This window comes from Rhyacophila brunnea, unplaced genomic scaffold (assembly GCF_057557595.1).
Source record: "Rhyacophila brunnea isolate RB1 unplaced genomic scaffold, BYU_Rbru_1.0 scaffold_17, whole genome shotgun sequence".
Lineage (NCBI taxonomy): Eukaryota > Metazoa > Arthropoda > Insecta > Trichoptera > Rhyacophilidae > Rhyacophila > Rhyacophila brunnea.
Genome location: NW_028232827.1, coordinates 24,361,519 through 24,386,775, shown reverse-complemented (window position 1 = coordinate 24,386,775; position 25,257 = coordinate 24,361,519). Strand labels below are relative to the sequence as shown.

The window sequence follows — 25,257 nt, the reverse complement described above, 5'->3', positions numbered from 1 at the left end:
GTTTTTACGTACGTACGAAATCGATATTTTGAGCCCTACAACGCCTGGTTTTATTACCTTTTATAGATGGCGTCTAAGGCTATCGTTACGATCGTACGATTGGCTGCAAGAATAAAATTTTCTGGCACAATTTTGGCCACCCTAATAACTAAGTAACTAATAAGCCACTGGCTTTTTATACGGTGGTTCTGGGTTTGATTCCCGGTGAGGTCACAATAATATATCTTTGTGGTTTATTCAAGCCAGGGGCGTACTAGAATTCCTTGTCAATAGCTCTAGATGCATCTATAATATGCGTTGTTCATGTATGACCGTCTTGAAACATGTTTGGTTAGAGGCTGTCCGTGAAACAGTCGTACACCAGATTTTATGCGCATGCATCAGCTGATTTCATGACTAAAAACTACATTTCGTGAACGCTCTGAAGACAGAAGCATGTCAGACCAGTGTTGCCATGTCTACTGAAATTTCAGTAGATCTACTGATATTTTTTGCCAATATACTGAATTTTTGATTTTTTTTCGAAATTCAAGAAATCTACTGATATTTGTGTTTCTCCATAATTGTAAGTTTACTGATGATTATTTTAATAATAAACTTGAAATGATTTACGCACGATCTTTTTTAATGTGTTACACTTCTAAATTGACGAAGAAAGCATTGTAACTCTACCCAAGAGCGCCATTTTACCCATTAATATCATAATTGTTTACAATAAATTAATATTATTAGTTATTTTTATCCTTATTAGTCTTAAATTATATCTAATATACTACATTTTCCAAAATCTACTGATATTTTATGAAATCTACTGAATTTTTTGTCAAAATCTACTGAAATTTTAAATTTTGACTTGGCAACACTGTGTCAGACTATTATTCGTGAAGCATTTTTTGATTAGAATTCTTATTACTCACGACTCGAATGACCGGGTTTGGGTCAAAATCCCGAAGGCCGGAACCCCGAATGCTGAAATCCCGAACGGCCGAAATCCCGAAATCCCGAATGGCCGGAATTCCGAAGGCCGAAATCCCGAAAAATACAAACGGTAATTCGGGTTAAAAAGAAAAAAGTAAAAACAGGCTTTCGGGATTTCGGCCATTCATACTCACACATATTTGTACCTATATATTTGTATCTGAAGTATTTCGTAATATGTTATAGCACTAAAAAAAATTTTTTTTAACGTATATAATATAATGTTATAATGAATGTCAAACTTTTAAATTATTGTAATTGGATTTCCTTTGACGCAAATGAATTGGACATATGACAAAGTTATCCTCTCTCGCGTGTTAAATATCAAAATATGAGAAAAGCGAAATATATAAGCTGTTACAAAGCTTTATGAAGTGCCTTGTTTATAGAGCTTTATTCCAGACAAACAGTTGACAGTATAAGTAAAACAATGTTAGTTGGTATAGGTATAGTACTCGTAAGTAAATGGTGTATTAATTAACTCCGTTTGACCCACAAACGCGTGACTCGGCCTCTCTCGTGCTACAGCGCCACGGTGGAATTATTTAAAACTTATTTAAAATTCTGTCTGTCGATTATTAATGGCGCCGGAACGTGATAGTCCCCCGAGGATCGTGGTGTCACTTAATTCGAAAATAATTCGCACCTACAAATACAATTATACAGGTCGTGTAATCAAATGTTATTAGTTGGGTACATGAGATTTATAAGATCGGAGAGATTGTAGTTATCTACTACATAAATATCATATCACACGGGCTTCCCGATACAAACCGGTTTGCGCAGATAAGAATGTGTAGCATGAGCGTCTAGCCGGCCCTTTTGTTCAATGCATAATCGTAATGATATATGAATTAGTTTTGCTGGCGGTTTTAGATAATGATACATTTTAAACTGCTCTTCCCTTATCGCCAACTGAATCTAAATCGACTCCACAGTGGCCTTTCTCCGGAGCCGCGGGACATGAATTCGATCACGTGACTAGATTGGACAAAAATAATCTTTTAATACAACTTTCACTCTGTTGATGTCAATTTGCTCGATTTAGGAGCGAACGTGGTAGTTTACTTTTTTTTTTACTAAAATGGGTATTACTTCACTTCACTTAACGACATATCACCGATCGACATTTTTCATCGAAACTTAAAAAGCTGTCGAATAATTTTCCGACGGGAAAATATTCAATGTGCAACTCAGAAAAGCTAAAAAAAAGATGTATCGAATCTAATTCTGCAGGGTTCATTTTCAATTTACTACTTCAGAGAATATACTTATACAATTGTGTGTAAACGTTTGCCCTCACACAAATACAGGTACACAAAAAATGTCCACAACTGCAAACATTATGACAAACATGACGTTTATTAAAGTATAAGAAGCTTTTGAAAAGAAAAGCTTTTGTCATCCTTGTATTATGTTTCACATTATTATTATTATTCAACCGTGTCCGATCCTAATAAGATCATATGGGCCTCCTTAACAGTTAGCCACTATGTATAATAAGTAGATAAATAATAGAAATGTGTCTTAAAAACAATTTAAATTATAAATTTGATGGACAATTATTCTAAAAAGTACAACAGTTTTTTTCCAGACCAATTGACTCGTGGCCAAATGCACAGATGTTGACCTTAAGTTAGCCTTAACTAAGACATTATAATAAAAATAATATTATGAGAAATGATTATTTTTCTCGGTTGCCGTGTAGTTACCCTGAAGCATTGCTTAAATCCCATTAAACACTTACATAGGGAATGGGACGACTGGACTCCAGACAATTGGACGCCGCACTGTCGTAGACACGTATACAGAACGTACGCGAGGTATTTTAATCAGTTTCTATCTACTACTTAGTAGTTTTAATTCATTTTACTCTTAAAATAATGTATTCTTTATTGCGGATTGAGAATTACCATGCCTAAGGCTTTATATAAAATAAAAAACTGTTTTTTCGTTGGAACTTAAACATATGCACGATTAAATCATTATTTACGTCTACATATTTACATTCTCACCAACTATTAAATCATAATATAATCATTTAAATATAAATAATAATATTAAATATATTATACCTATAAGTACATAACGTTTATTTATTTTTGAATTCCGTGGCGTCCAGTTGTCCCGGTGCCAAATCGTCCTAGACCCCTTATATATATGCATGACTATGCATTTTACACTAAGTTCTCTAACCGACAGTGTTTCTGCTTTAAAAGTCAAAGCGGTGAAGGTCTAAAATGAATAGTTTTGGCTATTTTTGCAAGCTTATCCTTAATAATATGTAGACTTTATAAGAATGGCGTATATGTCATTACGATACATTATTTTTTCTCGTTTTATTATTTCATAACCAAATTTAATGTATTGATACCATAAAAGACTATTATTGTGTAAACGTCGCTGTATTACAATTGAAAACAAAGTCATATTTGGTACAACATATACGAGGGTCAATAATTCCTTAGAAAAAAGCATTAAAACAGTTTTTATTTTTGTATTTTTTTTTTATTTCTCAACATAATCTCCTTGGAGCTCAATACACTTGGTTAGACGTTTCTCAATTTTTTTTAAACCGTCAGAAAAATAAGTTTTCGGAAGGTCCTCAAAATAAGCATTTGTCCGATCGATGACTTCTTCATTTGAAAAAAAACGTTGTCCACTTAGCCATTTTTTTAAGTTTGGGAAAAGGAAAAAGTCACTGGGGCTGAATCTGGCGAATACGGTGGGTGGTCGACCAATTCGAACTTCAATTCTTCAATTTTAGCCATTGATCGTAAACATGTGTGAACACGGGCATTGTCCTGATGAAAGAGGATTTTTTTCCTGTTTAAATGAGGCCGTTTTTCTTCAATTTCGTTTTTTAGCTGGTCCAATAAAGATGCATAATAATCCCCTGTTATTGTTTTTCCTTTTTCCAAATAGTCAACAAAAATAATTTCACGTGCATCCCAAAATACAGTAGCCATAACCTTACCAGCTGATTTTACGGTTTTCGCCTTCTTTGGACATGGTTTGTCTTCGCAATCCACTGCTTTGACTGTTCTTTCGTCTCGGGAGTATAGTGGTGTATCCATGTTTCATCTACAGTCACAAAGCGACGAAAAAATTCATCCGGATTGCGTTGCATGAGCGACAACAGGGCTTTAGAGGCCACCACCCTATTGCGTTTATTGTCGACTGTGAGCAAACGCGGCACCCATCTTGCAGAAATATTTTTCATGCCCAATTTGTCATGTAAAATAGAAATGACGCTACCTTTTGAGATCCCTGTAACCTCAATTATCTCACTCAACTTTAATCTTCGGTCACTTAACACCATATCGTGGATTTTATTGATCATTACTATTTGGAGTCAACGAAAATAATTTCACGTGCATCCCAAAATACAGTAGCCATAACCTTACCAGCTGATTTTACGGTTTTCGCCTTCTTTGGACATGGTTTGTCTTCGCAATCCACTGCTTTGACTGTTCTTTCGTCTCGGGAGTATAGTGGTGTATCCATGTTTCATCTACAGTCACAAAGCGACGAAAAAATTCATCCGGATTGCGTTGCATGAGCGACAACAGGGCTTTAGAGGCCACCACCCTATTGCGTTTATTGTCGACTGTGAGCAAACGCGGCACCCATCTTGCAGAAATATTTTTCATGCCCAATTTGTCATGTAAAATAGAAATGACGCTACCTTTTGAGATCCCTGTAACCTCAATTATCTCACTCAACTTTAATCTTCGGTCACTTAACACCATATCGTGGATTTTATTGATCATTTCTGGTGTAGTCACCTCTACAGGACGTCCTGAGCGTGGTTCATCCTTTGTTGATGTACGACCACGTTAAATTCATTTAACCAGTTATAAATAGTTGCAAGTGAAGGAGCAGATATGCCGTGAACTAAATCCAACTCATTTTTTATTTCCTTTGCTGTTAACCCTTTTATATTAAAATGTTTAATAACAGCTCTAAACTCAATTTTCTCCATTTTCCATTTTTCCATTTTCCACAAGCAATTTTTTTTTTAAATGTACGAGAAACACACAACAACCCGACCAATCTGATTGAAACTTCGCAGCATACTGAATCGGTAGTGCCGCTGCATGAAAACAAACCGCTTACAGTACTAGTCGCGCCACCTGTCGGCTTTTCTAAGGACTTATTGACCCACCCTCGTAGATATCCGTGGTTATATCATTTTTTTCAAATAATTATTTTGTTAACACGTGTACTATATTTTCAATTGCCATCTAATTTAACATTTAATTGACGAAAATGTTTAAAATATCATCGTCAGTGTCCGAAGAGAGTGACAGTCATTCCATGAATATTTTTAGGGTAGCCAATGAACAATATTTGGCAAAATAAATAACATTCTTATTTTAAATATTATTAAACAGTTGTAAGGTACAACTTGCTGAACTTGCCGGTAGAAGATTGCGGCAGAGGTCACCACTGTGGTGTTGAATGTGTGTTATCACTTTGGGAGTCGTCGATGTATAGTGTTGAGGATAATGGTGAAGAAGTCGAAGATGTATGCAGAAGCGAGTTTTATTAGGCGTAACGGTTGGTACAATAGTATGTTACAGCAGTTATGTTACAATACTAAACTTATGATAGGTACAGATCCGAGGTCCTCATCTCGGTACAATCAGATGTTGGGCGAAGCGATATAGAAACTGCGATGGTAACAGACTGGAAACGTATATTCGAGTGACATTTTGATAACTCAGTATTCGTAATTTATACAGTCGAAAATAATACCTAAACATTATATTCCAGTACATAATTATATTAAACGAGTCAGCGGTTTAAATACGAGTAGCTGTGACTTTTATTTGTTACAAGATTATAACATTTATAACAGTCACAATATAATATGATACTATGGGAATGGATATTAGACTAATTTTCCATTGCGATACCGTATTTAATATCGCCAATCAATCTGCTGACACTGGTAATAAGTTGTTTACCGGCATATGAGTCGCTGGGAATTTATTATTGAGGTCGAATAATTTGATACTTACATTAAAAATAGATATTTGATCAATAATATACTGACAGCTACACAGTAAAGTTTCAATTTGTCACATACGTACATTTCGCTTAGCTATTTACGAGTAGTAATAGTCATACATTACGCTTACCGATCCTCTTTTTGCTTTACGTTCGCGATGAAATAGAATGAATAATTACGTTATATAAATATTCCAAGAGCGATTATTTCTCTTGCATACTTTTACATTCTCTGTTCTAGCTTAAAACTTCCAATAATTTATTCGCCGTTAATACATTTACACGTGTTCTTGCCAGGAGATACGTGATCAAGGTTGCTAAGGCGGTCTGGGGACGAGGCGGAATTCCCCAATTAAGTACATACTGCACGAAAATGTACCCCTTCGACTATTCTAAAGCGGGATATTGAGAAAATACGCGTTAATTACGGAGTTTAATGCAAAATAGCGAGCGTTCAATGCCACTATGTTTCCGCGAGAAAAAATACTTAATTTGAAACGCTTTACGAGGCATTTTAAGCGAAAAAAAACCTTTTCAATAATATTGTCGGTGAAAAAGAATTGTAGTTATTATAACCTTTAAATTCAATTCAATTATACAAAGAGGACATTACAAAGTATACATTAAAGACGTTCAGAACACGACAAAATGTATATAGAAGTAGGTACACCGAGTGAGTGAAATATACCATATTTAAAGTCAATATCAATATCCGAAGCAGTTTGAACACATCAGCTATTCTCTCCCAACTGGCATTACCAATGAAAAGTTAGGTTAGGTCTGCACCTTTTGAGAGTAAATAACCGATGCTCCCGATTTCTAAAGCTCAAATTATACTGGCAGAGACTCTCAAGCCGATTTCTCCCAATCGTGATATGTCATTTTGGACAATTCTTATTATTCAACGAACTGTTATACAACCTCCCAGGTTATACCTTCCAAACTACGCCGGATATCACACACAAGACGTCAATAAACTACTAATTAAAATGAAAAACAAAAATGTATAAAAAGGGACATGCACCTCGCGCCCATCGTCTATTATTTTTAAATCTTTGTAACGCGTATATCTCGTCCGCTGTATTATGTACTCGCATTTTCGTCGAATAAACTTTAATGTTTTAATTTTCGTGGGAGCTTATTGTTTCCCGGTCGTCTTCTCGCCATCTAGTCTAAATACATTGAAGGTAAATCACCTGACAATTACCTTCAAAACGACGGTCTTTAAACGTAACAGTTGTGAATACTACTCCGGAGTTGCACATAAGTCCAGTCTTTGGTAAGAAGATGAAGTAAGGATAACACCATCAAACCACATCATGTTCCTGTCAACCCAAGCTGCTTGCTTCCTTTGCCTTCTTCCCTGAGGAACATAACAGATCGATAACGATTAGGTCGACAATTACTGTGAATTACGGTAATTAAAATCAATCAAGTTATATAAGCTATAATTATTATTCTCATAGTTCGTGTACTTCGTCTGAAAATAGTGTTTTTTTATTATTTAAATCTTGTCCGATCCCAAGAAAATCATATGGAAGTTTGTATTAACAGATTTTAATTTTTACGAGATATGCATCTTAGCCACTTGCTTAACCTATTAAGTCCATACTCTGACTCCAAACACACTTTGAAAAACAATATGTATATTTGCCAGACCCAGGATTCGAACATAGCACCCACGACATTATACCCAGACGCGTAAGCCACTTGGCTATCGTAGGCGTTGAATGTTATAATCAATAAATATTCCTGAAATACTGAAATGCATATTCTTTACATAATAGCAGCTATGACATAATAGCAGCATAATGACAGCTACATAATATGTAGCTGTCAGTATATTATTGATAAAATATCTATTTTTAATGTATCAAATTATTCGACCGCAATAATAAATTCCCAGGGTCTCATATAACGGTAAACAACTGTTTACCTGAGTCAGCAGATTGATTGGCGATATTAAATACGGTATCGCAATGGAAAATTAGTCTCATATCCATTCCCATAGTATCATATTATATTATGACTATTAATAAATAAAATCCACAGCTACTCGTATTTAAACCGCTGACTCGTTCAATATAATTATGTACTGGAATATAATATTTAGGTATTACTTTTGACTGAATAAATTACGAATACTGATTTATCAAAATGTCACTCGAATATAAGTACCTGGATACAGTCTGTTACCATCGCAGTCTCTATATCGCTTTGCCCAACATCTGATTGTACCGAGATGCGGACCTCGGATCCGTACCTATCATAAGTTTAGTATTGTAACATAACTGCTACAACATACTATTGTACCAACCGTTACGCCTAATAAAACTCGCTCCTGCATACTTCTTCGACTTCTTCATCATCATCCTCAACACCATAACCTACGACACATCGACGACTCCCAAAGTGATAACCCACACATCCAACACCACACATATGTATATAACATTACTATATTCAATTTAATATAAAATAATATCTTATTATTCATTTCACGGTGGATTCTTTATAGTTGACATAAAATATATCCCATAAGATGCGAAACTCCGCTCTGACAGTGAGCAGAATAGATTGTATGCCTATTTACATTGTGATACATTTCCATGACGTTTCTCCTTTGCAATTGTTTTTCCTCCACGATGTCGCTACATTATTATTTTACAAGAGATAAAACGTGACCGGAGAGCATCGCTAGGTTAACTTTTTAGTGCGACTGCTTAGATGCAATTACACACATACATCACTAATTTATTTAATGCAATAGAGACCTGATTTCTCTCTACGACATTATACAATGACAACGACCGTTTGCTACCCTTAGAAAGTTTTTTTTTATAAATGCCTTTGTGAATACTTCACATTTACTATCAAGATTTCTTTAAAGATATACCTCAGCTGAGGCATAGTCTAAGATCGTAACTATGCGACGCGCGGATTGTGCAAATGACGCGTGCCGAACGAAACATAATTTGTCATAAAAAATCAACATGCGTCCATTCAGTGTTATTTTTATTGTTATATTAGTAATAATAATAATAATATATTCATTGACATGTTTTCTTTTTCGAGTACATGCATAACGTTTTTTAGTTATCTTTACACGATATAAGAATATATTCCTCCGAGGCCATCACAAAACAAATTGGCGTGCTCACACCTCGATTGCCGCTCGCCGATTGGTGACGAGTGCGAAATTTCGTCCCACCTATTGTTGAAAATTATTTGCCGTTTCACTTAAGTATGCTCTTAAGGACTTTGGCGCGCAAACTCTACTTGATTATAAAGCAAATTAAATTTTTAAAAAAATGTCTTCAAAACAGTTCATCACAGTTCATGCCCGAAATACATTGCCCTGAATCATTACCTCCAATCAATTAAATGGTGTTAAAAGCTCACGATGTTTTTTTCCGTTCGCCACTCTAATTAAACCGTCAATGTTATTTATTTATTTTCAAAAAAACAGCATAAAGTCGTCAAAGTTAAAGATCACAAATTAAAATTTAAAAATCCAGTTCGTGGAAAACATAAAAATAGATTAATAAATAAATATTTACGTTAAATTAAATTCTTTTGAAAGGTCGCAGTAAACAAGTTAAGTAATGTCGTTCGCTTTACGCTTTTTAGCTTACCGTTTCTTTTCCCTGCCGTAAATAAAAGATGAGGCTTGTTCTATTCGCCATTATGTTACCTACGTCGCATCTATAAATATATATATATACTTGTACTACTAATATAAATATATGTATGAAAAATATATGGGCTATAAAATAGGCAGGCCATAAAAAATCCTCCCAATATATTAGTATGTATTATCTTTTCACATTAAATTACCTTCCAACCTGTGTACGACGCCAATACATTATGTAAAACATTTTCATGATAATATCATTCGATGAAAAGCTGCTTCAATTGAAATGTAATGCATTTTAGCGTATTTTGTATTGGAAGTGGTAGGAAAATATTTTTGAATGATGTATGTTAGAGTGAGAAATAATTTATTTATTTATAAAAAGAGTATTACGGCATTACAGCTATTGGCCAATGCGCCAATACATAATAAATACAAATGTATAAAAATATCTTAATTACAAATAACAATAAAAAGACAGCATGTGTAAATATTAATGAAATATGATAATTTATACAATTATAAATTTAGCCTATTTAATACGTCCACAAACATTATATAGTTAATAAACCTTTATGGTGCCATCAAATAAGCTAATTGCACGATACACAGCATCATGAAACATAACATCTGTCCTGCGACGAGGTATCTTGAAGACCGTGGAGCTACGAGTGATATTGGTGGGAACATGAAAATTAATATTTGCCAGTATATACGGATTGTAAATGAACCCACGAAGAAGTAAAAAGAAATGCTTTAAAAGAACAATCACTCTATACTCTATATCTACTAGAATATCCAACTACATGCGGCCGTTTTCTATGCGTATTAATTAATAGGAAATGATAATTATTCGGAATATTTTGAATGTAATTGAATCGCCTTACTTAGTCATAACTCACATTTTGTCATTTTTTAGTTAAATATAGGTACCAAGTGATTTTAAAGGCATTAATCTGAATAATGAAATAATTACAAGATAAAAAAAACTTTTTATATACCACGTTTTTAAATTTTCTGTTGAATCATATAAACTTGACAATTCTATGTATTTAATAAATACTTTTTTGTACTTGATAGAAATACTGAATAAATATAAATTACTGAATTGTCATTTTGACATTTCATATTGATTTTCATAGTAATGCACGTATATATTAATAATTTAGTTGCTAGGACACCCTTAGCAACCAATAATAGTGTTTTACATTTTACGAATTAACTGAAAATGAATTCAATTCTGCTTAAAGATGGCTAAACGTATTAAAAGAATGCATTGTCGTCGTGTTCTGATATGTTCTAAAAGTTTCAAATGTCTAGCTAGTCGGGAAGTTGGTTAAAAATCTTCAATCGTCCAATACAAATCTTGGACAAACAAGAAAAATTTTGTACTGGGTAAACAAGAATACGAGGTAATAAAAACGTGGTAAAATAGTTGGATGTCAAAAGTCACTTTAAACCGTGTGAAAATTATTGACAAAGTTAACCGTTGGTGTCATAACTCACATTATGTATTTTTAATTCAATGTAACCTCCAATAAACCTCCATTCTGTGGAGGCCCATATGATCTTATTAGGATCAGTCATGGTCGAAAAAATCTTACCATGGTAACTACTCATCCACTAGTACCTTATCCACTCTGCCTGGTTCGGTGCCGTATATATCCAAGTTGAGCTTGCTTGATTTTCTCTCAATCACCCCCCACGTCTCCATATATGCATCCGTATACTGTCGCATAATGAACATTCCGGCAACTCAATAATTTAAATGGATTAGATTGAAAATACAAAAAAAACGCTATAATGCCGCAAACCTTTGAGAGCTGAAAAATTTTCCCTCTTAGATAGTAAGTCGACATGGCCAACCGGGCCAACTAAGAATCGGACCGACTTGATAAGCTTTTCATTTTCAACCAATATATGGAGACACTCCCAGAGGTTTTTTATTCAATGTTTCATTTATACGTTTAAATTTGCATATTGAATTGTCACTAAATAGCTCTACAATGATAAAACTACAGCAGTTCTAAAAACAGTTAAAATTTGTCTAACAGTTGTAAGTTTACCAATATAATAAGATTTTTATAACTGGGTAACTTTTCAGTACCTACCTTAAAGCTAGGTATATCTCCAGTTAAGTACATATTACTTGTGTGGACCAGAACCAGACTTATCTTATCCACAATTATTGTTAAAGTTATAGATTCATTAAAAAAACTCAATATTGTTTCAGCAAAATACCTGATGAGTAATCAGATGAATCACTTGGCGGCTTGTATTCATTGTTGTCTTTTGAAAAATCTTTATCTGTTTCTTCCAGCATTTCACGAATGGCTGAACTTGTATGCCATTTTTATGTGGAACAGACAAATATGGCACTCATAATGAATTATTTTATGTGATTGCAAGAAATGACTTTAAATTTAATGGTAGTGTCATAAGACGACAATTTTTAATGATAGTCATGTATGAACCTGATAGTGATAAGTTATCAGGTAAAAAATGAATATTTAATAGCGATGAGGTGTCTAACTCAGTTTTTTCGTTTTTGTGGGTTGGACTAGTTTGTTTCTGATCCACACATATACGTGTAAGGTAAGGCTATGCCTTTTTCCGTAGAGCCATATTAAACACAGCATACAGGGTTTTGAATTCCATTTGTAAATATTCCCAAAATATACAAATCGCTTCATGTCCATTCGAGATTTTTTCGGATGTATTTTCCGGGTTGTAAATAATTTTGTGAAACATTCCACCAACGCATTGAATTAGATCTTTTTTTTTTACTAGTATAACATAATTACCTATATTGATATAAGTACTATAGTAACAATATAAAAGTATTTTAATTGAAAAACTCGTTTACTAAATAAGCTTGTGTTTTACTTGTTTTTTTATGTCATACGGATCTAATGGCATTAGTATCTTTTTAAAATTAAAATACATAAAAAAATATCACAGGACAAAGCAGTTAACCCTTTTAGCACCTAAAAAATATTTGTTTTTTCTTGGTTGAATATTTTAACACTGCTTTACAAATTTCGGCCTATTTTTAAAATGCTTTTGGTTTTGTTTGCTGACATATAATCTTATTCTGCTCATTTTTCCACCTGTGTCAACTAAATATTTATAAATGTGCTGACATGTTTATAAAAAATATATTTTTTGTTTGAATAATACATAATACCCTAAGTAATGAAAAGTTGTACAAATTTCAATTCCTTGTCCGACATAAAAACAACTTTGTACTTTGTTAATAAAATTATTCATAAATGTATTTATTTTTATTAATTAATCACTATTTAAACTTGGTACTCGGAAACTAGGATGATAGGAATATATCGACTGTGTTTAGGAAAAAGGGCGTAACCCTCGATTTTTCGAAAAGTGCTTTTATTAGATATTAACAATGTATACAACTAAATACACGTTCTGTATAAAGGAAGTAAGCTGCAAATGCCGATTTATTATCTAAATTCAGATTTAAATTGAGCTTTAATTAAGTTTTAATTTAAAGAAAAAAGCATTTACCCTCAATTTTAATGATTTTCAGTAATAACTTCTTTAATTATTAGTAGATCGAAAAGATATTACATCAAATCATCAATCATACACCCAATATCTGTGTTTATTTTTTTTTAATAATATTAAACCAAAATCATTCAAAAAACGTTTTTTGCCTCTCCTGTAAAATTTGTTCTCTGTGGGTTACGCCCTTTTTCCTAAACACAGTCGATATGTATATTTGAGACAACAATTCTGAGGCCGTTTAAGAAATTGGCATGGAGATCGAGGAATTATAATAAGATATACTAACATTATATTCTTCCAAACCTTTTCTGTGGAGGTATGGAAACTAAGCCATCAGCTCTATTCACTGTACCCGCCGCGAGTTCAATCTACCGCGCTAAGATTAGTGAGTAGTTTATCTTATCACCTACTCAACGCAATTTAAATCCGCAGCGCGATAATCTATCTCATGCGCATGCGTATTACCTATAATAAATTATTTAGATTTTTTTAATAATATGCATGCACACTAGAGAATACGAGATGTTATTTTGTAATTAATATTATGTACTTAACCATTCGCTTCAAATTATATATAGATTTAAAAACTAAGGATGATTTCTTCTTCTTCTTCCACCCTGTCACGTCCCAACATTGGGGCATAGGGCAAGCAGAAGTTGGCGCCACTTCCTTCAGTCCATCCCCAACTCCTGCGCCTCCCGCCATGTCAGACCTGCAGCACGTAGGTCGCTTTTGTAGCACCGCTACAGGGTGAGGGAAGGCCGGCCACGGCGACGGAACCCTTGAGGCTGTGCCACAAGGGTACGAAGTGCCGCACTCTTTGGCGGCATCCGGAATACGTGTCCTAGCCACGTAAATCGTCTCTTCGTGATAACTTCAATCACCGAAGGCTGTTGTGTCTGCTCACGAACTCGGGTTTTTGTAACGCGGTCGTACCAATGTACCCCTAAGATTCGGCGGAGACATCGATTCTCAAAGCTCAAAAGCCGAGACTCTTGAAGCTTAGTAAGATGCCATGTCTCACAGCCATACAGGAGCACAGGATGATTTACTACTATGATAATTTTATCTCCACATATTTCTCAACCTACGATCGTCAGTCAGAATGAACATATTTGCATAATTAAAACAATACTTACTGTTATTGTATGAAAATCAAGGAACTTGTCTGAACCATTTGACATTATAAAATCATTGTCAGTTTTGAAACGAATAAAAGAATTGATAAACATTTAAAATATTCAACGAATAATTCACAAGATTTATTATTCGTTGAATAAATTAAATTATTAGCAAGTGCAAGTGCGTAAAAACTAAATATTTGCAGTGATTCATTTGGCATTTAATTAATACCTACCTTGATTTAATATACAAAAACTAATAACCATAATTATTAACACAATTTGATAAGTATTTCATAGAAGAACTACTAGTTAAATTCGTCGTATTAAAGTAGGTTGCTCTTAGCTTAATTGGAAAAGTACACTGGCGTCAATCTCAAATCCCGTCGGGTGTCGTATTTTTTCTAAAAAGTATTTTTTCTAATGGGTATATGCATGAGATGTTTTCAAATGATGTTCGTTCAATAAAAACATATCTAAACTACGCCCTTCTAAATGAAACCCTAATGAAACTAATTGTTTGGCATCGTAAGTATTTTGAAATATATTCAGAATATAATTAATATGATTTCTATATGTGACGGTAAAATGTGTATGAATTTAATGATCTCGCATCCTGCAAAGGTCGTGGATAAAACATCGCGACCCGTGTTACCATTCGCGGATTCGAACATATAGAGGTAACGTTTATCGCGGATTCAACCATTTTTTGTAACACTTTTGTACATAGAATGCAGGTGGAGCAACCAAAACGCGGGTTATTTACGTATGCTCTGTGGAGCAGTGGACCAGAATACTCGAGTCTAAGATGGATGGGCTGCGCCACGGAAGATTTGAGGATGCCCAAAAGCAACATCAGATTTAGTATGTTTCTAGGTGGCAAGAGTGGGGCTCGGTTAGTAAATTATGAAAAAATTGGCGCGATTTAAAAGGATTAACAAAAGGTTAGTATGTATACCAATGCCTGAATAAAAACGAACCATAAGTACGAGTGAGAAAGCATTCAGCACGCTTAAATTCTCCGCAATATTCGTTAGAGTAAAATAGAATTTCTACGGCTGAATTAAATATTTTTTTGTACACGTCGCCGGTAAATATTGGTTTGAATGACTCCACTCATCCAAAAACTGTTGTCACGTTTTGGTGAAATTTATTATTTTTGTGTTAAATATAAAGTTAGTGGTAATTATTTTTAGTTAATTTAGTAGACAATATGGTTAACTATTGTTTGTTTAAATTTATTTGGGAGCCGTGCTGAGAAGCTTTATGATGGTATAACGTTTCATAGTTAAGCTTTTAATAATAATACTATTGAAGTTCTACAGTGTGTTATACACAAGAAACATGGCTTTATATAATAGCTAAACAATATACACTCTCTTTATATTATTACTCTGAGATATATACCTTATAATTGGATATAATCTTCATAACAATCATAACCAATGTCGTCTCTGAATTTTCCGGATTCTAATATTTGTGTTTTTTTCTGTTACAGGGGATTTGGCAAGCAGGGATTTCAATGTCAAGGTAAATATGAAACGAATTGATTATACGTCTGGCAGATTTTGATAACATAATGATAAATATAATATGTATTTTTGTTCGTAACCGGTTACGCAAGTATGTATGATAGAAATTCTGTACTGTCTGAGATTTAAACTTGTCAAATAATTAGACAAGCTTGCTCACTCATTTTGGTACATTAACTAAGGGATGTAATGATTAAATCAGAAGCGAATAGAATTAAAGACGTTGAAGATAACCTTGTTCAATTGAAACAGATGACAGTGCACTAATCGCATGGTTACTAAGACTAATTATCTTGAATTAATTCCTAATTGCAGATTCGGTTGCTATTACATCACACACCTATTGTACGTACATGTAAAAATTGGCGCTTCTTTTGGAAAAATCTAGATCTCTTTATACAAATTCCATTCTTTCTTAAACAGATAAAATATACAGAATATACGTGTTATAACGTTGCAATACATGTCATTATAGTGAATCCATGTTCACGTATTTACGACATTATTATCCTACTCTGCTAATGCAGTTGCAAGTATGCGCACAATTGTTCTAAAGGACGTGTACAATGTATTTGTATGTAATCTAAAATTCAACTCGAATTACATTGCAATAAGGGTAATATTTAAAATTAGCGTCTTCTACTAGCTTTACCACGTTACTATTTATATTGATTACGTCCACGATGTCTGCGCGGTGGTAACTCGTCGGGTTATAATTTCGTGAGCCCCATGTTCAAATCCCGGGTCTGGAAAATTCACATACGTCACGCAAGTGACTAACATCAATTTCTCGTAGTAAAAATAAAAAATCTATTATAATACAACCTCCGATCTTTGAAGGCCCATATAATCGTCTTCGTATCAAACATGTTGATGTTGTATGTAGGGATTTCAAAACCGGTATCCCAATATTTTTTTTAATAAAAAATACCGGTTTTAAAAATCAGACTATACCGATATATTCGGTATTTACAGTGGAAACAAAATGTATTAATTAACATAAATTATTTAACAGGGCTGTATTTTTTGTCGGGTTACGCAATGTCTGGTTTACTTCCGTATCCATTCATTATCCTCGTTGATAAGCAATGACACATGCTATAAAATATTAATAGTAATGTTCTTTTTCAATTATTTTACGAATACCGGTATTCAATAGCAAATACCGGTATTGATATTTTCATTCGGTATTGCAATCTCTAGTTGTATGTGTTTGATTTTTTACGGGAGGCTATGTCGACGTTCGCAATACAAAAAGCAATACTACCTCTATTTCAGTATTCCAATTTATTTTAGTAGGTAATGTACTATTTAAAGTAGCTTAAATTTTCTGAAGAGCTTTGCCGACTTTTTGTATGAAAGCAAAAACCACATTCAAAACTTCGAAACTTAGTTCCTTCGGGTTCGGTTCGTACACATTATTATTCTAACTTTCAAAAACCTTTTCATAAATTCGAATAGGATATCTTTTCCCGCGTTAAACGAGGTAGTTCTAGTTTGAGAGTTATGACGCTTTCCCAATTTATATTCTGCTCCATATATATTTTTCAATTTTCATAGCGTGGCGTTGAGGTTTGCCCACGTGTACACCGCCAAGTGAGGCTGAAATGCTTTAAATAATGTAATATCGTACCCATATTGTATAACAGTGTGTGAGGGAAATAAAATTCAATAGATACCAGTTGAAAAGAGGAAAGTTATAAAATATTGTATAGAAGCATGAGTTTAATGTTTGTATAGCTATAGATAATGGGGTAGGTAAGGTATAGAAAAGATTGTAAATTTGTGCTCAACGGTAAAACAAATATTAGATATACTGTTAATATCAGGCAGTGGAATCGCGCTGCCGTGTAAATTTGACAAACAGTGAGGTTTTTACCTTTGGATTTATGAATGAATATCAGTCTACAAAATAAAAGTTATTAAATATGTTTGTATGTAGGTATGTGCATATATGAACACCAAGTGCTTACTCCCAAGTGTGTACCTAAAGGCTTAATTACATTGGCAGGCGAGCAGATCCAACCAGATCCAACGATCCACGCCGACCATCGGGACCAACGTCTTTACACTATTTGCAATTACACGCAACGATTCGATCGCGTTGGTCTTTGCTTTTGATTGGTTTAAAATAAACATAGTGTTGCTATCATTAAAGATATAGGGTGACCGAAAACTTTATCTTCGTTAGATTGGTGGCTACACTGAACAGTTTTCCCGCGCAATTTTACGTCAAAACACAGTCGTCAAACCTAGCGGGCGCGTGTTCGGATATTTTCAAACGTTCTCGGCTATCTTCGCTTGCTAATGAATGGATCGTGACAGACGGAAATAGAATTTGTTCCAATTTACTCACGATCGCTCACGATCCCGGAAAACTACAGATAATAGATTTTGGCATTCGTGGCAGACGATCGGGCCAGACGCAATCTGCCAATGTAATTTGAGCATAAGACAATGTATCAATACAGTGTGTTAAAATTAAACACTGTAATTTAAATAAGATAATACATTTATCGCAAGTTATATCAAATAATAATCTTATAAGTGGTTAAAAATAAAGAGATACGGTTACTAGCAATTTAGAGTACATGGCCCGAGGTTTGCAAAAACAGTAAAGTTAAGGTACTTAACGCATGAAAATTTAGATTAATTTCTTCGTCGCCCTTGCATTTTAAACTGACTCTTAAAATTTTGAAAGAAAAGTTACATGATAAACTTAATTTGTGTGGGTACTATCCGAGGGTACCCGTCTATAGACCTTCAAACTTATCTGTAAAATGGCCAAAAATAGAATTACGAACGACCATAGGACGCCATTTTGAAGATTTTATTCGAATGTCAGATATTGTCCAGTTACGCGTCTTGATAGGGTAGTTTTCGACAGTGGCTCCCCCATCCCATTCTTCAGATAAGTGTGTAGGTCTGTAAGTAAAAATTGAACAGCAATGCATTGTTGAAGATCCAAGGAAATCTTTAGCCGTCTGAGGTCGAGGTTAGAGTGATCAAGCGAAAGGAAACGTAAACCTTTCTCCTACATCCTACAGGTAGCTCCAGGTCAGACCCTTTGTTTGAAAGAGACAATACACGAATTCGTGTAGATACTGTGGTTGTCTCTCGCCGTAGTTCTTCGTTGTACCTTGTATAGAGATTTGTCTATACCTAGTACTTGTCCACGTAAACACGTGATTTGATAATTATTGGTAACTCAAAATGTTATTATTTTGATTTACCACTTGTAACCTTTCAATACATTGTATATTAAGGTAATTTTTGAGGTCTCGTGGTCGAAAATAATCCTTCCTAGACTTCCATTATCCTTTATCTTTATCATTCATCAAACAATAATTCATTCATTTTTAGTAACTTTCCACATGGTATATCTCAAGACCAGCTCCGTTTTACAGCATTATCAGATTGCTAAACAAAATTAATATTTTTTCATGATACGCTTAAATTTTAAATTAAGAAACAGTTTCTTTGATAACCTTTCCCGGGTAAAAGATTCCACTACAAAATAAATAGTTTTGCATGTAAGTAAGTAATAATAATACGATTTATGAAATGGTGCTCACCTGTATCATAATATAATATCTACGCAGTAAGTAGATCATTAGTACAGAACTATCATAACTTTCCGTGTTTAGGTACACTAAACTGAACACGATAATGGCCGCTTTTATTCGGGAGAAAACTTAACCGGCCAAACCATTTTCGAGTTGAAATTTCACATTTTTTTTTCTCGAAACATTCTTTTGTGTTCGCCGCGGTGAGATTCAAAGAAATGTCCGAGAAATTCTAACATTCATACATGCGTCGGAGTAAACTTCGTCGAGCTTTTGAAATATAATATTTTTCAGTTTATACAATGTTTTGGGGGACTGCGGGGTTTGCGGGGAACTATAATAAATGTATCAAATCAATAAATAAATAAATATAAATAATAAAAAAAATAAAAATAAAAATCAACATTAATTACAAAGAGTATTTAATATTACCGTATTAACAAAGACGTATGTACGCAACGGTGGCGTGCGATGACTTTTGCTTGTAGGGATGCTATTGAAGAAGTCACTCATTAAATTATATAATATGTATATGTTTGTATACTATACAAGCTTCCTCACCCGGCTTTGCACAGGGTCGATTCGTGGATACATTTATCTTAGATATTTAAAAAATAATAATAATTAATTATCTTTTTAATATTACAATATCTGTGTAATACAATATGGCAATATGAAAATAATTCTACTAGGAGGTCAAACAAAAGAACACTAAATTAAAATCGAATCCAAAATATGCAAACGTTAAATAGTATTAATATATAGTTTTAAAAAAATCAAAATTGTATTGAACAGACAAATAACAAACTTTGTATTTTATATAATAGTAATTTAGAAACCTTCGCGGCTGTGCGCACAACAACTGATAAAAGTTTCATCGCAATCGGATGAATGGTATATATAGGAACGCATACGAATAAAAGAAGAAGGTGGTTTTTCTAATTCAGAAACCTTCGCGGGCGTGCGCACAATAACTGATCAAAATTTCATCGCAATCGCATGAATGGTATAAGAACGCATACGAAGTTGTACCAATTCAAAAACCTTTGCGGGCGTGAACACAAGCGTAAGATATAGCCTATAACCTTCGCGCAATTGCAAGCAATAAGTTGACAAAGTTTTATCGCAATCGGATGAACGGTATGGCAGAGCATAAAATACGAACAAACAAACAAATATTGATTTTTATATATTAGATTCGTACGTATTTGCTACATAATTTATAATCATAGGATTGTATAACTAATTAAATTTTAGCTGACGGCCGTAGATTCGACTATTAATAATACTATAGAACTTTTTTAAATGAACATGTTTTTAAAAAAATCCATCGTTTTTTAAATTATTTTAATTTTTTTACCGATCCTAAGAAGATTATAATGTTTTGCAAGAAATTGATGTCAGCCACTTGCTCAACCTAACATACATTATGTAAAAACAAAACATGTATTTGCCAGACTCAGGATTCGAACCTGGTACCCACGACATTATAAGCCAATCCGTTAGCCGCTCGGCTATCGTGCGTGTCTGAGAATCAATTAGTATTTTTAATACCTTAATTAAAAATTACAAAAGATGCTCGCCGAAATTAAGGGAATTCTAAATACTGTCCCAAATACATATCATCAAATTCACTGCCTGATTCGTTATGGAAAAAATTAGGATTATTCTAATGTGTATATTTTTGAGAATGTTGCAAAATATGTATAGAAGCGGATAGCAGATGGCAAATATATCGCATCCACAATTGTATTATTCTAAGAGTTTTATTAAATTTATATGTGACATTGCAAATTAAACCTAACACAAAAAATGTTTCTATTACCTACATGTTTAAACAAGTTCTTACTTATTAAGTATATTTCAATGTGTCAATACTAAGCCGTCAAATAGTGGCTACCTGTTGTGTGTTATATTGTGTATCTGTCCTTTTTTATCGCGGTATCCTTATAATGAATATACAGGCGGAAGTATTATGCGATGTTTCTTTATGTGTGCGTATATAACAGCGGGGCGCAAATGACATGACGATTTCTCACCTTTTGTTGGACTTTTTTGAGGAAAATTCCCTCCAAAATAATTCAAGCTTTCAGCGGCTAAGTAGATGGTAGCGAATTTGAATAGAGATAATATTTCATGCTGAATTTGCATAATTAGAATGATACAATAAAACTAACAGTGTACATTTTTATTCTGTCGTAAATTTTGCGACGTCAAAATATTAGAGAACTTTCTATTGTAATTGTATGTTTCCTGTCAATCGTTTCATGTATTCTGCTTACATGTAGTTCATTAACTAAATCAGTGACACAAATTCAACAATATCAATTGTGTTAACGATCATATCCGAATAATGGTTTTGAAACAAAGCAATTTTCGTTAATTGAGTTACCTATTTACATTGACAGCTGTTTTAAGCTATATACCATTTTACTCTATCATAACAGATCAAGAGTAGCAACAGGTTATTCGAAGGCGGCTCTCGTAGTGCAGTGGGTAAGGCGCTGGTCTTCCGCCCGAGAGTTCTAGGTTCGATTCCCGGTGAGGACACAATATTTATGTTCTTTCTCAAAGCCTGTGTGTTTCTGATTGTCAAAAAATACTAACAACTACCTGTACTATATCTATACAAGGACATGGTTATTAATAATTTTAAAAAATATATAGATTACTCGAATCTTTAACTTCACTTATAGTCGATCGTTCAAAAGATGTGTTTATAGCCCAAAACAGCTGTCAACGTAAATAATTTAATTAAAGTAGAAATAACAAAAATAACTTTGTATGAAAACCATTGTAACAGAGTTCTACCATGTAAACACCAATTCAATTATTAACGTATCCGAATATTTTACGTCACTGATTGTAGGAAAGGAATTGATCAATCATAGCTATCAATAGAAACAAAAATATAACTCGACAATAGAGCACAAGTAGAGAAAAGCATGACAACTTTGACATTTTATAACATTTTTTACAATTATTGTAAAAAAAATATTTTTATGTTTAATGTTTTCAAATACATATGTATTTTACAACGTTTTTCTTAGCTCGTATTCTTATTTGTCCGGTGGTTCTTTGTCCAGTACAATTCTTGCAATCGATTTTTAATTAACTTCCCGACTAGCTAGACATTTGAAACTGTTAGAATATATCAGAACACGATGCCAATGCATTTTTTTAATACTTTTAGCCATATTTAAATAGAATTGAATTCATTTTCAGTTAATTCTGTTTAGTATGAAAAGTTATTTCGACACCATTATTGGTTGTTAGGGGTCTGGGGTCCTAGCAACTAAATTATTAATATATACGTGCGGTTACTATGGAAATCAATATGACATGTCAAGTACAATTTTTTTTATCGTTTAAGCTAGTCAAGTCAAGTTTAATGGTTCAACAGAATTTAAAAACGTTGTATATAAAAAGTTATTTTTATCTTGTAATTATATTAAATACAGTTGAAATTGTAAATTATCAAAAAAATGTCTCAAATTGAAAACTTCGTATTTTTCTAGGTGCCTCTGGAAAAATATATTATCCCGCGCGGGACAGCTAAATTCACGATTATTACACACTATTGAGTTGATAAAATTGAAATTAGGTACTTGTTAAATTCAACATGATATTGTACTCATATGCTGAATTTTACCAATACATTAAAACAGCAGAAAGAAACTCTAATATTGAAATATGCGTTTTTATGTTGTTCCGCTTTTTACTCTTAAAAATCGATTATTTTTATTTCACATGTTCAAAATCCCGATCTAGTAAAATAATTATCTGGCAATGCTGGTTGTGACATTCTATTTTTGAAATATAATAAATCCTTGTAATTGACGAATTAATGGAAAAGTTTGACTTATAAAAATCAACGGTAAATGGCTCACGGGTGTTTATGTCAACTGGGGAAACGTTACTAGATCATACCCAAGTGCTCGAGGCACTCGAAGATTTAATTAAAAGTTTAAAACATAACAAAAGGGTCAGCAGATTTGACGACTTGGTTCTGGCGTTACGTTAAATTAACGAAAATTACTACGCCGGAGAAGGCAGACGACGGAAATTACGCACACGTATAATTTCATACGCATAGAGGTTGCCAAAATGATTTACAACACTATTATATAACATACCAACATAAGTTTAAACTTCTTCTACACTTCTGAATACTTCTGAGAAAATATATTATAACCAATAGAAAAAATCGTTTTGAAAAAGGTAAGACACACCAGGAATCGAACCTGCATCTCTCGGGTATCGCACCCACGCACATAGTCCACTATTCCAAATGAGTCATACTTAATTACGACAATTTTTAACTATTGGCTTTTTAATACTCACTGAAGCGCTTCCCAAATAATTTAGCTACTTATTGGCGATCGCTTTTTTATTTTAAATCAACGTAGGTATTACTTTAATCACTAACCGACGTCACGGATCACTCCAAGATTTTTTGTTTGCATCTTACTTGAACTTGCTAATTTATTCAACGAATAATTCACAAGATTTAAGAATGTAACATTCTAATTATTGAACATACATGTTATAATTTACTACATTAACTATTATATAATATGTACTCACTGCGATGTGAAAATTCAGTACTTATCAACAAAACAATAAATATGTATTTAACAGTCTGTTTCACCACAAATAACATATTACTTTATTGAGTGGGGTTATATTTGAATAGTCCTATTTTACAACCAATTTATCAATTTGCATTATCTTTTATAAAATAATTTCTTTAAATTCTTCAGCCATGATATTCGGCTTCTATTCGGACTTCTTTTTCGTGTGGTTGTCGCTTGTATGACACGTCGTAGAATGAGTAATTTTTACCACATATCGTCGGTGTATTGTATAAAGGGCGAATACATAAACCATTTCGGCGAAATTGAGATTTTAATGAAAAAACAATAGTTACTTCACTAGCTTTATTGTGTAAAATCGGCTAATATGTATCTCCACAGGAAAGTACTTTAAAGGGCGAATATCGACTTATATTATAAAGCCTATTATAAAGACGGTATTTTTTCTAAGCTTTATTATAAACTTGTTAGACATTTATAACCATCCACAGGTAAATAATAAATAAATGTCAAAAGTTAAAAATCCAGTTTCTTACACTTTATGGTAGAAAACAAATAGGTCTAGCAGTAGTATTTTTCATTCAATATCGTGTTATAGGTAAGAATCTTGTCCTTTCTGCGATTTTTTAACCATACGACGATACACCCAAAAGACTGCATCCCTTTGTAAAGAATTGACCCCACTTTAGATATTATGCCGAAATCGACTTCACTGTCTTATAACCAATACTTGTCCGCAATTTAACTAATAAGTATTGATATTAATTTATATTTTATCTTTCTGTACACATTTCATTCGTTTTAGAAATTGTAAAGTATGATCAAATACCTGCAGTCGAGTGTTTTTTTTATGTGTGATGGTTATACCGACAGATATTTGTTTTTTTACGAGAAACTGATGTTAGCCACGTTATGTTCAACTTATTAGGACCATAACAACTTGGTAATTTTACGAATGTTAGCGTATCAATATTCTGAGAAGGTCACCCAACAACTCAGTGACTGACGACGTCAAGTAAAGCGTCACACCGTGTTTCTTCGTCTTTGTTTCGTTGAAGATTTGTTGTAAATACATTGATTAAATTGCGCTTGACTAACTCAAGGGGTTTTTTAGTTATTGTTGTATATAAGACTGGATTGAGTAAGGTGGATTATATAAAATTGGCTCAACGTTGTCACACTAACATAATATTTTCTACTCTTTGTGATGCCGTCTTCCACGGAAGGTTGTACTGAAGGTGGAAGGTATGCATATAAGTGTGTACTTTTCTTAGCACATAATAA

At 33.4% G+C, this 25,257-nt stretch overlaps 1 protein-coding gene across 2 annotated transcripts in view; it reads left to right on the top strand.

Moving 5' to 3' along the window:
• LOC147073847 (protein kinase C, brain isozyme-like) overlaps positions 1-25,257 on the top strand; it is a 546,718-nt gene that overhangs the window by 424,822 nt on the left and 96,639 nt on the right. For both annotated transcript variants that reach the window (XM_085944926.1, XM_085944925.1), the window contains exon 2: positions 15,779-15,810. In XM_085944926.1, the coding sequence (XP_085801052.1) occupies positions 15,779-15,810 (32 nt within the window). The remainder of the gene's footprint in view (positions 1-15,778; positions 15,811-25,257) is intronic.